The sequence below is a fragment of the Betta splendens genome, chromosome 2 (genome assembly GCF_900634795.4).
Source record: "Betta splendens chromosome 2, fBetSpl5.4, whole genome shotgun sequence".
NCBI classification, from domain to species: domain Eukaryota; kingdom Metazoa; phylum Chordata; class Actinopteri; order Anabantiformes; family Osphronemidae; genus Betta; species Betta splendens.
Genome location: NC_040882.2, coordinates 9,500,088 through 9,514,368, shown reverse-complemented (window position 1 = coordinate 9,514,368; position 14,281 = coordinate 9,500,088). Strand labels below are relative to the sequence as shown.

The window sequence follows — 14,281 nt, the reverse complement described above, 5'->3', positions numbered from 1 at the left end:
GTGCTGCATAATAGATCAAACCAGTCATCTGATTGCTCTACCTGCATCCCATTGAATTAATGTGGGATGGCATAGAAAGATAGATGATGACATGATACAGGGATTGTGGGAGTATTATATAGTAGTAGTAAACGACCAAATGAATTAGTTTGATTAACGTAGCATGTTAGCAGTCTTCACTAATACCAACTACTGACTTTTATGATGTCAATCTAAAATTTTGGCTAAGTAACAGCCCCGTCACCTTTTGAGACTCACACGAGCCTGTGTGTTGCTGGTGACCTTATTGGATTCCAGAGGTCAGATTCATGAGGAATGTGAGGTAATGGCTTGGCACACGGCCTAATATAATAATGGATATATGTGTGGGACAAGCATGTGATGACCTCATAGAATGTTAATGGTTTAGAAAGGATGATTGTGAAACCTGGGACAAGGTGACTCTTGTTAGGATTTCTGCTTGTGAATTTAGGTCATAAACAGATCCGTGGAGACCAGGGTGTGTCCCTCCTTGCCACAGTCCAAACCCTCAATGGGCGTCTGTGCTCCCAGGTCGCCTCCTAAAAGAGGACGTTCTTACACGCACATAATTTCGTTAGTTCTACTTGCAGTCTTAGTCACCTGAGGGGGAAGCTGCCAGCTTAAATCATTAAATTGGCATCTCCAAATTTTCTGTGGCATTCACATGTACAGTATGTGTAGACAATAGAGTAGTGCTGCAGAGTAACCATCAGTCAGTATCAGTCAGCTTAAATAAATGGGGTTTTCTCACTGCTGTGAGTGAGTCAGGCATTTAACGTAACATGAGACAAAATAGGCACACACAGACGGCATGCCATGTTCTCCCAGCAGAATGGCTGTTATTCATTCTCTCTCTCTCACACGCAAACGTAACAGAAGCCAGCGTCTTGGGACTGTTCTGATGACTTCAGTAGGAATTGCAGAGCGCTGGCTGCCTGCTTCATTCTGGCTGATTCCCATTCTGACACGCAGACAGAAGCAGTCAGGCTCTCAAACCCCTTTCCCAATCATTAGCCAGATGGTGCTGCTGCTGAGAAAACCAATTCTTTCCACTTGCCTTGTTTTTTTCTACTTTTAAACTCAGATCTGTGCTTTCTGTCACTTTTCAGAAGTAGCATAAAGGGAAAGTTTACTTCTGGGGGATTTTCTTTCATGCTTTCAGGTGCATCCTGTGTCCAAGTGTAATGCAGCCTTTAACATTTGAATGAATATCACCTTGTGTAGTAACAGTAGCATTCTACCTAAATAATGTTTTAACATTTTCTCCTTTTGTCATCCTCCTTCGTATAATAATAATAATAATAATAATAATAATAATAACAATAACAATAATAATAATAATAATAATAATAATAATAATAATAATAATAATACTTGACCTTTTTATAAAGTTTTGTTCCATATAAATAAAGTTCTTGTTTTGAAAGCTTAGTAGTTTGGCTCAATACAAGTGTTGTTAAAATTTTTCACAAAGCACCCTGCGATATTGAATGCATTGGCATAGAATTAATTACAGGCACTGATTGCTCACTGCAGATGGCTCAAAGTCACCGTGGCAGGGTCCGCTGAATTAATGATGAGCTGCAGTCATCCAGATGCCTGCATGACTCAAATGATTAGTTCACAATTGGTCATTTCATCAAATTAGTTATGCACAAAAGAAAACATCCCCTGGTTGCAGCTTTGTGGTTTGCCAGTTTATTGTGACTTACACTTAATAATTAAATACCGTGTAATGAAAATGGTTGCTGTCCTACTTCTACAGCAGGTAAATATAATTACAGCACACACCCATCAGTTAGATTATGTCATAGTAACACCTAACTATATGTTGCTTTCAGCTATTTGTTTTGTCTTAGTTCAGATGTGTTGATTGCAACAGTTTAATTGAATGAAACTAAACAATCACTGGACACTGAAATGACGGGAATAAAAGTAATGATTGTTATACGATGTGATAATAAATAAATGATGTACATGTATAAATGAATCATCTTGCCCTGTTGGTTACTGTTTAACAAGTGTGGCATAAAACTGAATCATTGCTTAGTTTATTGTCACATACTGCAATAATGATGGTTATAAAAGGAAGCATTATTTTACACCATTAGTCTTTTTTTTTTGAGCCATATACTGTAAGCACTAATGCTTTATTATCTTTATGGAGCCAGATGTTTCCTCTTAAGCAGTTTTCTGGTTTTCTACCACGGCTCCCTTACTTTGGTTCTCTGTGTATGTTACGGTGGGCTGGGAGGATTGTACAGTAGCGACTGTGCTTCAACCTGAAAGCCTGAGCCCGGTCCTCCTCCGTGGCTGGTGTTGCCATCCCATGCCGTAACCGGGCACTGCTCCAGGTATTCAGGAAATGTCCATTAGCCTGCTGTTTACCAGCGCTCCCCTCAGAATGCGGCCAAGCCTGTTTTCCACCGCAACAGGTGCATGTTTCTGTCCACGCCCTCTGCAGATAAGACGCGTTCTCCTGTGTTAGATGCCGTGTTAGCACAGAGGCTTGTCCAAGGCATTGAACGTGCTACATACCATGAAGTGCGGCAGTCACAACAGTTTATCTGACTCAGAAATAAACATGTCAGACTGTAGTTTTGATTCAAGGATCCAAGCCCTCGAAGTCATGAAAACGTTGCCCTGAGCATTGGAAGGGAGTGTCTGATGTTTGTCATTGTCACTCTGAATTACAGATATATAACAATTGTGGCCTGTTGTTGTTGTTTGAGTGAAGAAGTCACAAAGGACTTTACATACACACAATAACTCCTGTCAGCTGCAAACCAATTTTACATTTTACCCATGTCCGCAACCATCATGTTTGTTTGTTTATTTACCCTTGTTTCTCTCTTCCCTCTGACCTTTTCTCTTTTATTGCTCTTCTCTTCTTTCCTGCTCCATCAGAGGGATCCAGACTACCTGAAGCTATGGCTGGAGATTTTTATCAGCTCCTACGAGCGAGATCTGGACGTGGATTTCGAAAAGCCACCTTCCCGGTAAATCTTGCAAACAGAGCTGTTCTAAATCATTATCAAAACCAAGACTGACTCTGTAATTATCCAGAACTGTGACACGACCCACCCAGCCCTCTGTCAGTCTGTTGAAGATGTCCCATCTGTCTCATAGTGGAGTCTGCATATTAATGATCTGTGATGCCTCCAATTCAATGATGTTCTGGGTTTGATGTTACAGTATATTATTACAAAAAAATAGTCTGATTCAATCTGTAGTTTTGCTTTTCAATATATTTTCCACAAACTCTTGATGTACATCAGTTGAACTGGGCTGAAACTGATTATTTTTGACACTTTCTTTTTCCTAACACAATGTCTTAATGCCACATTAGCTTGTTTGTACATACATAGGATCACGATGAAGTGTCACAAAGGTTCACTGGAGTAAGGCATTGGATACACTAAGCAAAGCAAACCAATGCAGCGTCATTACTCAGTGTAGCAGAAACTTAGCTTCGGTTGCTGAAAGCGGTGGGAATGGCTGTTCACTAAATCTCTGCTTCCACTTGGTGCAGCCGTTGCACTTAATGTAATTAACTGTAGACACTGACTGTCTAATTAATTCCTCTGATAGCGTATGGTTTGCTAATCCTGGGCTAGTAAACTTAAGAGCATGGACACTGTCCTGCTGTCCTGCCACGTGTGATTTCATGGACATCACAGAAAAGTTCCTGGAAGTCACGGTGTGACAGACGGACGCACGCGTGCACGGGTGGAGCAGGGTGAAAAAATGTGGGTGGCTCCGCTGGATTTGTTAAGCTTGTCATTTCTCATTCTGTCTGTCACTTCCTTTCTGTCTCTTTTCCCTCCATCCTCTCTGACTCCTGTCGCCCTCCTCCTTGCTCTGTCACTCTGCCTTTTGTTATTTCACCATTTCGTTTCCCTCCCCCTTCCGTCTCCTCCCCTTCTTCTGCGGATGCCACATCTGTCCTCCTCTCTCACTGAGTCTCTCGGTGCAGCACACATGCTGCACCAGGCATGTGTGTGTGATTGAGTGAATGCAGAACAGGGTCTACTCCTTCACGTTGTTCTTGTATTGAGTGCCGCAGCGCCTCAATGATAAACCTCCCTATGAAAAGGATGCATTCAAGGCCGTTGTGCAGTAGACCTTTCGAATGAACTGCCAGTGTTTGCCCTTTTCAAATAGATCAAATTGTCCTTGCCCTTACATCTGTGTCTCCAGGCCAGAGGAGGTCCCCCCAGTGTTGTCTCTCCTCCCGGACAACATCCTGCAGGTTTTGCGCCACCAGCTGCTGCAGTGCGTCCAGAAAGCCTCTGATGGTCTGGAGCCCGAACAGCAAAACCTGGCTCTGCTGCTACTGAAGTTCCTCATCATCATCTGCAGGTCAGGATAGCAAACATGCCCCAGTGGTTTTTAAATGTGTTCTGTGAATCGTGTTGCTTTGTTGATTGCGTTATGGATTACAGCGGTTTGTGACATCACTTGAACTTTGCATCTTTTATTAAATGTTTCCAAAGGAACCTGTCCAATGTGGAGGAGATCGGCACTTGCTCATACATCAATCACATCATCACTATGACAACACTGTATATTCAGCAGGTCTGACTCCTCCCTTTTTGTTTACACTGGTTTAAGACTATTTTAAGACCTACATTCCCCCTTATAGTGGGTATAAGTGGGTTTGCTTGGTGCCTTGTTACAGCTAAAGAGCAAGACCAAAGAAAAGGAGATGGCAGACCAGAGCCAGGCGGAGGAGTTTGTCCGTCATGCACTGGCTTTCTGTGAGAGCCTCTACGACCCGTACCACAACTGGAGGCATCGGACCTGCGGGTAACAACATCCAGACGGTTTACTTTGCTTGCTCTAATCGCTCTTTATAGTTCCTTACATGCCCTCACTGTACTGTGTGTGTTTCCCAGGGATCAGCTGGGTACAGTGGAGAGGAGCAGACAGAAGTACAAGGCAGCTCCACTCACGGTTGAGTTTGTTCCCTTCTTTTACCGTAAGTCTCATTTTTCCCTCCCACTTCTTTTTCCTTTTTCATAAATTAAAAAACAACAACAACAAATATCAAATGAACATAAGTTTGTGACTTTCTAGCTTATTTGCAAAGCTTTTATGACTCCCCTGACGACCTTTTTCGTGTCAGTTAGGAAATCATTCTCTACGGTACATCATAAAAAAGCCAACTTGTGAGCCCAGTACAAAAGCTCCTCTCCTCCATCTTTCTAAGAGCTTCCATGCCGTCACTCTCGCTCGTTCTCTCACTTCCTCCTCCCCTTCCCTCCCTGGGTGCAGTTGAATCTTCTCTTTGTGTCTATGCTCTGTTTGCCAGGCGTCGCGATGAGCCGATAGCGAATGGTGTCTGTCACGTCACTTCGGCGACGCTGGCGGACATTTTGAACAAATACTCCCCTCAGCTCTGTGGCTGCTGTGGTTTGGCACCAAAGATAACACCCGAGACCGAACCTAGCTCTGTGTGTGTGTGTGTGTGTGTGTGTGTGTGTGTGTGTGTGTGTGTGTGTGTGTGTGTGTGTGTGTGTGTGTGTGTGTGTGTGTGTGTGTGTGTGTGTGTGTGTGTGTGTGTGTGTGTGTGTGTGTGTGTGTGTGTGTGTGTGTGTGTGTGTGTGTGTGTGTGTGAGAGAGGGAGATGAGTAAGTCATCTCATAAAAAGAATTCATGTCTACTTCAAGTAATTTAATATAAGTAGACTTAAATAGTGCCATCACTGAGGTCAGGTAAATGAAAGGAACATCATGAAGCCCAGTTGTCAGATTCTTTCTCTTTACTCTGACGTGTTGACACATGAGTGAATGGATAACTGGGACCACCATGACCCAGAGTTTATTGGCAGGGCTGTCATGTATACCTAATAAGATCTCAATAAATTTTCACACATATCTTTTTGTGTGTAATGTATAATGGTGTGTCTGTGGCTTATACAAATTCAAGACCTTCAACAGTTCGAGTGTCATTTTGTGCTTGTGCAATATTTGCATTTGAACCGATCAGACTAACAGACTTGGGTTTGTTTGTCCCTGTGGCAGAGTGCTTCCAGGAGAGTGAGCACCTGAAGGATAGCCTGAAGTGCTGCCTGTTGCACCTGTTTGGAGCCATAGTAGCTGGTGATCAGGCAAGTCTCCGCTTGAACTGAAGGTCAAAGAGTCCTTTAACCGCCAGGTCACAGGTTTTATTTAGTTGATATCTGCTGTGGTGTTAAAGTGTTTAAACTTACCACCATGTTTGTTCGATCTAATTAAAGCTGAGGATCCAGGCTTCCAATCTTTGTTTCCTAGGACACATGAATATCATTCAGTTTAATCAAAGAATGTAGCATTTGGGTCCAAGATCTAATTAGGCTTGAAATGTAATCTGATATATATAAACAAATAATCTACCATTTTATAGAGAAAAAACATCCCCTATGTGCCTTTCGTTCTTATCACCTTTCCTCACTTTGTCCCTGGCAGAGGAATGCTCTGCTTGCCATTTCTCCAGCCACCATGGAGGTGTTGATGCAGGTTCTGGCTGACTGCTCCATGGGTAGCTGCCCTTCAGATGAGGGTGAGGACTGGGACAGTGAGGCGCCAGATCGTAAGGCACTGCTGACTCTGGGCTGTTTGCGGGAGGTTGTGCAGCGCCTCCTGGCCTCCAGCTCCGACCAGCGGCAAGTGGAAATTGCCTCGGTGCTGGAAAACTACTTCAAGCTGCTCAACTCGGACCCTGCGGCTGTCGTTGCCGCCAGACAGCAGCAGCAGCAGCAGCAGCAGCAGCAGCAGCAGCAGCAGCAGCAGCAGCAGCAGCAGCAGCAGCAACAACAACAGCAACAACAACAGCAACAGCAAGGCAAGGCCCGAGTACCGTCACTGGGTCGTCATTGGGAGAGCCGATTCGTGGCGTTGCAAGTAAACATGCTAGGTATGGACTTAATAAAGATGTTTATTAGGGCGATTTTTTTTAAATTATAACTTGCATACAATGAATAGCAATCTCCTGGAACTCATCCCTGCATCCATTTGTCTCTCTCGATCTCTCCTGCTTCTCTCAGACACTATCAGGGACATGTTCCTGTGCTCAGACAGGCCAGTTCTTCAAGCCATCTTCCTCAATAGTAACTGTTTTGAGCATCTGACACGACTTCTACAGAACAGCAAGGTAACAGCGCAGGCCTGAACATAGCCACACATGAACATGACACGAATGTGAGTGGCTGAATCCGGTGATTGATAGTTAGTAAATTGGGCCAAATTGAACATTACTTCTGTATAGACATTTCAAGACTTTAGATGTAGAACTTTTCTGTACTTTGTTAAATGTTAGTGAGGGAGATCACCTTGCATGTTTACCTTTCCAAAAACAAGGCTGTATCTCCAACACGCCTTTGCACTGTGACCCCTGCCGAGGGTCATGGCTTTTAACCTCTCACCCCCTCCTCCACTACTACCTTACCTTCCCCACACTGCCCCACACCTCAAGCGTGTCCTCATTTTCTTCCTCAGCCTCCCCACATGCTGTGTTGACATGTTGCCTGTTGTTTGTGTCAGCTGGTTAATGCTAGGTGCACGGCGGCAGACAAGGACCAGAAAGATATAACCAACAACAGGTTACTGACAGGAGAGAGGGACACTCAGGTACCACAGAGAAAGTCCCCCCCTCCCTTACCTGACCCTCTCATCATCTGCCAACTTGCCCCCACCTGCTGCTGCCGCCGACAAGTCCCTTCACCTCCACCTCACCAGGTGGCCACTCCACAGCAAGACAGTTGTGGCTCACTTGCAGCTTTGCCCCAGATAATAATTTGTAATTGGATCAGGTTTAATGTAATCCACTTAGTGAGCCGTTGAACTGTTAATGCTGACAGCCAACCTATTATTAGTAGTTATACGTTTATTTGACAGATTTTTACAGTTGTACACTGTATTTGTGTGACACCTCACTGCCACAGGTTCAAACATAATCTAAGTAATAATTACAGTGAGAGAAGCTGCATGTGAGTTTCATAACGTGGCCTAGTTCTATCTGAATGTCACAAAATATGCCTTTTCACACAATTTCTTGACTTGGAGCGTTGATCTCTGACTTGTACTTTTCAGAACATTTGTACCTTCATCACAAGTCATTTAGTATCTGGAAATGTGTATAGGGTTGTTATTACCATGTGTAGGACCACTCATAGAACCCATCTGATATATCTAAGGACTCGCTTTGAATAATTCTATGACAGCTACAAGTCAGAGCTCTTTCATGGAATCATCTCATGTGCACAGAAAGGTATTATTCAACTCGACGTTCTACCTCTAACCCTGCTCACAGTGCTGTCTTTTGTAAGAGATAATCTCCCTATTGATCTGAATTAGGGGAATACAGGTGGACAAACCTGCATGAAGACACACTATTGTGTGTCTATTGTGTCTTTGTTATAGAGCTGTAACATGATACAGCAGCAGATGCTGCAGCCTGCTTGGTGGGATTGTAGGCGTCAAGCTTTTATTTTCAGACTTACTATACAGTACCTCCAAGAAGGAGCTTTAGTTAGTGTTAGTGAGACACAAAAGCTAACATTGTCAACACCAGTTTACAGTGTCCTTGCTGTGGAGTGACCCGTTTGCCTTTTTCAAAGCTATGTCATTTAAATTATTTTTTGGACACTTTTCATTTCCTCACACCTCCTCCGGTCTCTTTACTCCCTTTGACCACCTTCCCTCCACATTGTCCGGGTTTTTCGCGGTACACTATGGGTTCCATTGGAATGCTGTCGGCCTGAATGCTAATGTGTGTTTTCAGAGAGTTCAGTGGTTTGAAGTTATCTGGACTCTTTGACAATGATTTCAGCATTTAATTTTTTTTTTTTGCACCGTCCCTCTCCAGCTGGTCTAAGACTCTTTGTAGGACCAAGCAGTCTACAGCTGCACATTAATTAAACAGTTGGTTTAGTGTCCCGTGACAGGGTGAGCAGGACTGAGCTGGATGGAGATGTGTTTGTGTTTGTTTTTCACGGTTGGCTTCTGTTTAATGGGCTGCATGCTTTGTGTGCGTGTCTGTGTTTGGAGGTGAAGGTGTGAGGCACTTATTTGTGGTTGTTTGTGTGTCGAGGTGGGTGTTTTTGTTTTTGGACAAAAAGTCATGAGAGCTTCCTGCTCGTGTCGCATCTTCGTGCCTTTTAAAGACGTCTTCACCTCGAGCAGAAAGACAACCAGTTTTCTTTCACAATACTGCCTGCAGTGCAAGCTTTGATGCCAGCTTGTATTGCAGTGGCACACTAGGTTCTAACCCTCAATGATTTACTCACACCCTAATTGAATCAAACTCCAAGGCATCCTCTGAAGCCTCCTTGCTATTCTGCTAAGAGGAAAACAAGGAGTTTTCAAAGTCAAAAAATAAGTTGATCATTATCACTTAATATTCAAACCTGTATTTGAAGTTTTGTTTATTTGTGTGCATGCTTGTCTGTTCACGTGAAATAAGATGATTTGACTTGTCATAGGTCATCGGATACTACGTGCCGGATGACAGGTTGTAGTGAAAACCTAACCCGTGTAACTATCCTGCAGGTGTTTCAAGGACGACTCGACTCCCTAGCTGTAGCAACCATCAAAGCCCTGACAACGGTGATGCACAAATCACCGGCTGCAAAGGTAACCGGTGCATGAAGGAATTGTCTCTAAAACCTCCAGCTTCACTCTCGCTGAACTGTAAAACTACATTTTCAAACACCACTGACTAAATGACAAAAATGAAAGTTCACTTTGAGGGAGGTACGAAAAAAAGAAAAAACAAAGGTTATCCAGGTTTTTGAAAGGTTCAGTAATGTAGGCGTCAGGAATGCAGTTACACATGTTTGAAACAGGAATCAGCAGTTACCGTATCCTTGGAGCTAATCCATAATCATGTCTGCATTGTCTTCCCTGAAGCTTTCCTTTAGGGCATTCAAAACACCACTGACTGAAAGATATAAAGATGTGTGTACTGGATACTTTTATAAATTGAAAATAATTACTAAAGTGTTGTTTGTCATATGTAAGATGGATAAGGTTTAATATTGCCATGGCATAACATGTACATTTTTTCATTTGACCTAAAGGAGGTTTTCAAGGAGAGGATTGGTTATAATCACCTGTATGAGGTCCTGGTCTCCCTCGGCCAACCATCTCGACACCTTCTCAAAGAGCTTATGAACATGGTGAGGTTGTAAGCAGAGCCACTATATGTGGTCACATGATAGTTTTTACTGTATAGTGATTTTTTTCCCTTTTTCTCTCTCTGTAGGCGGTGGAGGGAGAACACACCTCTGTCGGGCTCCTGGGCATCAGTAATGTGGAGCCCTTGCTGCTGCTGGTTCAGTGGCTTCCAGATATGGGCTCATCAGAACTGCAGCTTTTTACAGCTGACTGGCTCCGCCGCCTCAGCTGCCTCAACCGGCAGACCCGCGCCACCTGCGTTAACGCCGCCATGGTGGTGCGCGTGCTGGCTGCCTTGGAGCAGCACCAGCAGCTGCACCGAGCTTGCGCTGAGAGCCTGCTGGGCTTGGTGGGCTCACTGGGCTCTCAGTCCTTGAGCGCCACGGAGCTGCTGGGCCTTTTGCGGCTTCTCAGGCCTCTGGAGACCGGCCAAGCGCACCACTACGTGGGTCCCACCCTGAGGGCTCTCCTGGCCATGGTGCGCAAACAGGGCCTGGAGAGCGCCATGCAGTACTTTGACCTGTTACCTAGCATGGCTGGTATTGTGGTCCCAACAGTGCAGCGGTGGCCGGGCTCTGCTTTCAGCTTCCTCGCCTGGTTGTCGCTGGACCAAGACCAGTTGGGTTCTGTCAGCAAGGACAAGAGGAAGCAGCTCTACAGGTGTGAGAAAAGACTCACTCACCTGTTCTTTTAGACTCCCTCATTTCAGTTTTGCAGAGTCAGATACTTTTTGATGTAAACGTTTTGTGAATCAGCTGTATCTCCTACAGTTTCTTCACGCCAGGAGGGACTGGGTTTGAGGCGTTCATCAGCTCAGAGGGTGTGTTGGTGGTGGCTGTATGCACCAAGAAAGAGTATGTCACGGTCATGCTGCCTGACTACTGCTTCTGTGACTCTCTCTGGGTGAGTTAGGTTTAAAATTTAGATTTTCAGATGCGCCTCTGAGTTGCTGGTTCAAAGTTCTGTGTGTATTTGTTTCTCCAGCACAGCATTGGTGTGGTGCATGTGCCAGGAAAACGGCCATTTGGACAGAGTCTCGTCTACATTTATGTCGATGGACAGCAAAAACTGTCGGCCCCCCTCAAGTATGCCACCATGACAGAGGTGAGGCCTGAATTCACTTAGCATCATGACTCATCATAAATCTGAATTCAAGGATCTGTAACCAGTAATATGTTTTGTCAACTGTACTTATCAGTGAAAGGCGTTATGCACATCATGAATTATCCCACTCTGTGTCTTCACCCGCAGCCGTTCACCTCATGTTGCATCGGCTCAGCGGGCCACAGGACCACCACGCCCCCGCCCTCCCAGATCCCAGACCCTCCCTTCTCTTCAACCACCACACCCACTACTCGCTCTTCACTGGGTGGCATCCTGTCGCCCCACACCTGGGGGGGGCTGCTGGGGGGAAAGCCAGAGTCTGTGACTAAGCTGATCTCAGCAGGAACCCAGGACAGCGAGTGGGGAAGTCCCACGTCCCTGCAGGGCCAGCTGGGAAGTGTCATGGTGTTTCATGAACCTCTGCAGCCCAACCACATAAAAGCCATCTGCAGCGCTGGTAAGAGGGATGAGACTGACAAAATGGTAAAATGGACTGAAAATTCTGTGTATACTGTGAAAATATATACCATAGAGCAAGTAATAAAAAGTTTTTGTTCTCATGCAAATGCTGCCTTTTGGTTTTTCTACGCAGGTCCAAACTGCATCTCTCCATTTAAAGCCCAGGAATCAGATCTTGGAGACCTTTCTACTAAATTGCTGCTTCACTACTCGCCTAAGGTGAATGAAGCATTGCGATTTCAACCATGTCTTCGAGTTTTAAAACCACACATCCCACTTTGCTATTAATACTACTATTAATACTGTACAGTACTGTGTCAGCTAAACATGGTTATTTTGTTCACAGGCATGTAGGAACCCCATCTGTCTAGATCTCTCTCCAAACATGTTGCACGGACGTCTTACTGGGAACAAAGTTATCAACTGGGATGTCAAGGTGGGTGGAACATCCAGTTCATGTTGTCACACATGAGCACGATTTTTCATCGTGTTACTATGATATTTATCGTGTGTTTTCTCTTATTCTTTATCTGTGGCAGGATGTAGTGAACTGCGTGGGCGGCCTGCCGGTGCTTTTACCTGTACTGGAGCAGTTAACCCTGCTGACCCCGGATCAACAGGCTACTGATCCTGCACCAGGGTCTGATTTCATCACGCCTGATGTGACCACTCCAGCCGATGGAGACTGGGTCATTCTCCCATCCAACAGGGCTTCAGGTTAGTTTCTTTCTCAACCCACATACCAGCATTCTTTTATGTCTTGGTTTCTATTTGCTCTTAATTGTTCTGTCTTCTCTTTCAGAGGCTCGCCTAGAGAAAAATCTGGCGGCCACCTTCCTGCTGGTGCTGAAGCATTTCCTGCAGAGACACCAAATCAACCAGGAGAATCTGCTCCATTCGCACTGCATCGGCACACTCGGGGCCCTACTTCAGAAGGTTTGTGCTTGAATCTGATTTACACAAAACTGATATTATCTTGTCAGTCACGGTCCAACAGGAGAAAAGCCCCTTAAATGCGGACTATTGCCACCTTTATATGTACTGTACTTCCTGTTGCATAAACAAACAAATGCAATGTTGTGCAGTAATTGTACTTTCTACTACATTATGTAAAGCATGTCTGAAGACAAGGGTTTAGCTGTACAACAGTCAAAAACTGAAATATGACCTTTCAAAGCAGTCAGAGATTTTCCATAACACATGTTTATACACCAAACATAAACTGCACACCTCTCTGCAGTGACCTTAAAGCAGAGCAACTTCAAGGCCTCACCGGGTAATAAGTCACACTGGTAGTTTCCACCATAGCTTATATTTATAGAGTAGGGTCTGTTTGTATTGAGCTTTTGTGTTTGTCTGCAGGTCTGTGTCTGTTTGTTTTTGCTATTAGGGCTTTTACATCCTCCATTTTTTTTCATCATACACAGCTCTGTTCCCTTCCTCTGACTGCTTCTATCTTTTGTCTGATCTAAGTTGTTTTATTTATTTGTTCATTGTGGAGCTGGAAATGCCTCAGAATCAGTATTTACACCATGGGAAACTTAAAGCCGCCACAGAGACCAAGATAAAAGCAAATGTCTTAAATGTGGTAATGGCTGCTCTAGGCTAAGTAACCACTCCCTGTAAATGGTAAATGTCCAAATAAACCACTAATGGGCTTCCCTGTTCAAACGTGTTTGTTACCTGTTTCTGGGGTTGAGGGTGTATTTGTCTGCTATAAAACCTCATTCTTGTGTGCAGAGTATCTGTTTTATTCCTCTTTCTGTTGGTAAATGTGCATGTAACTGAACAAATTAAAACGTGAACTCATACCAACATCCTGCTTTTTATGTTTAGCTGCCGGCGGGTCACGTGGATGTCAGCGTGCTGGTTGCTGTGCAACTGCTGATAGAGCAGGTGACATATGAGAAGAACCAGGCTCTGCTGCAGCAGATTCACACACATCTGCTGTTCAATTTCAACATCTGGAACAAAGGAGATTTTCCTCTGCGCATTGGTGAGATTGAAGTTTATGTTTTGTGCTAGAGAATATCTGTAATATATCATAGTTCAACTAATTTTAGATACACATGTAAGATCAGAAAGTTATATACTATTTAAAATGATGAATTACTAACAAGCTTGTTTTCATGTTTGTTTTTTTTAGGTTGTGTTTTATAAGTTAATATTTTGATAATGGACTGTTATTATATTATGCCAGGCATTGTAGGCAAATATGTGTACCCATTTGTTTCACATATTGTAATAGCCTTACACATATTAAACTTCTCTGTTTGTTATAAATGTGACATAGTGGATACTTTGGGAAGGTTGGTATAGGCATAGGTTGATTAGTGTCATCAAGTCTCATAACAGAATAAACAAACAACAAATAAACATATATTTAGCAAATAAGAAGTAGGAGTGATGCAGTGATGCTGTAAATGCTTTTAGAGCCTAATTATACCTTTTTTTCTTGTGTTGCTGGGTGTGATGCTGCAATAGTGTATGTGCCATTAAGACTGGTACCAGCTCAGACTTGTACCTCCTTATTTCCCTCT

The 14,281-nt window shown here is 43.9% G+C and overlaps 1 protein-coding gene across 3 annotated transcripts in view; it reads left to right on the top strand.

Annotated features, from left to right (window-relative positions):
- The window catches only part of nbeal1 (neurobeachin-like 1), a 33,628-nt gene that overhangs the window by 4,984 nt on the left and 14,363 nt on the right, over positions 1-14,281 (top strand). For 2 of the 3 annotated variants that reach the window (XM_029143054.3, XM_029143053.3), the window contains exons 3-22: positions 2,929-3,020; positions 4,222-4,383; positions 4,518-4,599; positions 4,703-4,830; positions 4,920-5,002; positions 6,048-6,133; positions 6,471-6,918; positions 7,049-7,155; positions 7,545-7,631; positions 9,552-9,635; positions 10,082-10,180; positions 10,267-10,838; positions 10,949-11,081; positions 11,163-11,282; positions 11,430-11,739; positions 11,875-11,960; positions 12,088-12,177; positions 12,281-12,458; positions 12,544-12,677; positions 13,578-13,737. In XM_029143054.3, coding sequence (XP_028998887.1) covers positions 2,929-3,020; positions 4,222-4,383; positions 4,518-4,599; positions 4,703-4,830; positions 4,920-5,002; positions 6,048-6,133; positions 6,471-6,918; positions 7,049-7,155; positions 7,545-7,631; positions 9,552-9,635; positions 10,082-10,180; positions 10,267-10,838; positions 10,949-11,081; positions 11,163-11,282; positions 11,430-11,739; positions 11,875-11,960; positions 12,088-12,177; positions 12,281-12,458; positions 12,544-12,677; positions 13,578-13,737 — 3,241 coding nt within the window. The remainder of the gene's footprint in view (positions 1-2,928; positions 3,021-4,221; positions 4,384-4,517; positions 4,600-4,702; positions 4,831-4,919; positions 5,003-6,047; positions 6,134-6,470; positions 6,919-7,048; positions 7,156-7,544; positions 7,632-9,551; positions 9,636-10,081; positions 10,181-10,266; positions 10,839-10,948; positions 11,082-11,162; positions 11,283-11,429; positions 11,740-11,874; positions 11,961-12,087; positions 12,178-12,280; positions 12,459-12,543; positions 12,678-13,577; positions 13,738-14,281) is intronic. The other variant, XM_055513224.1, reaches the window with a different exon arrangement.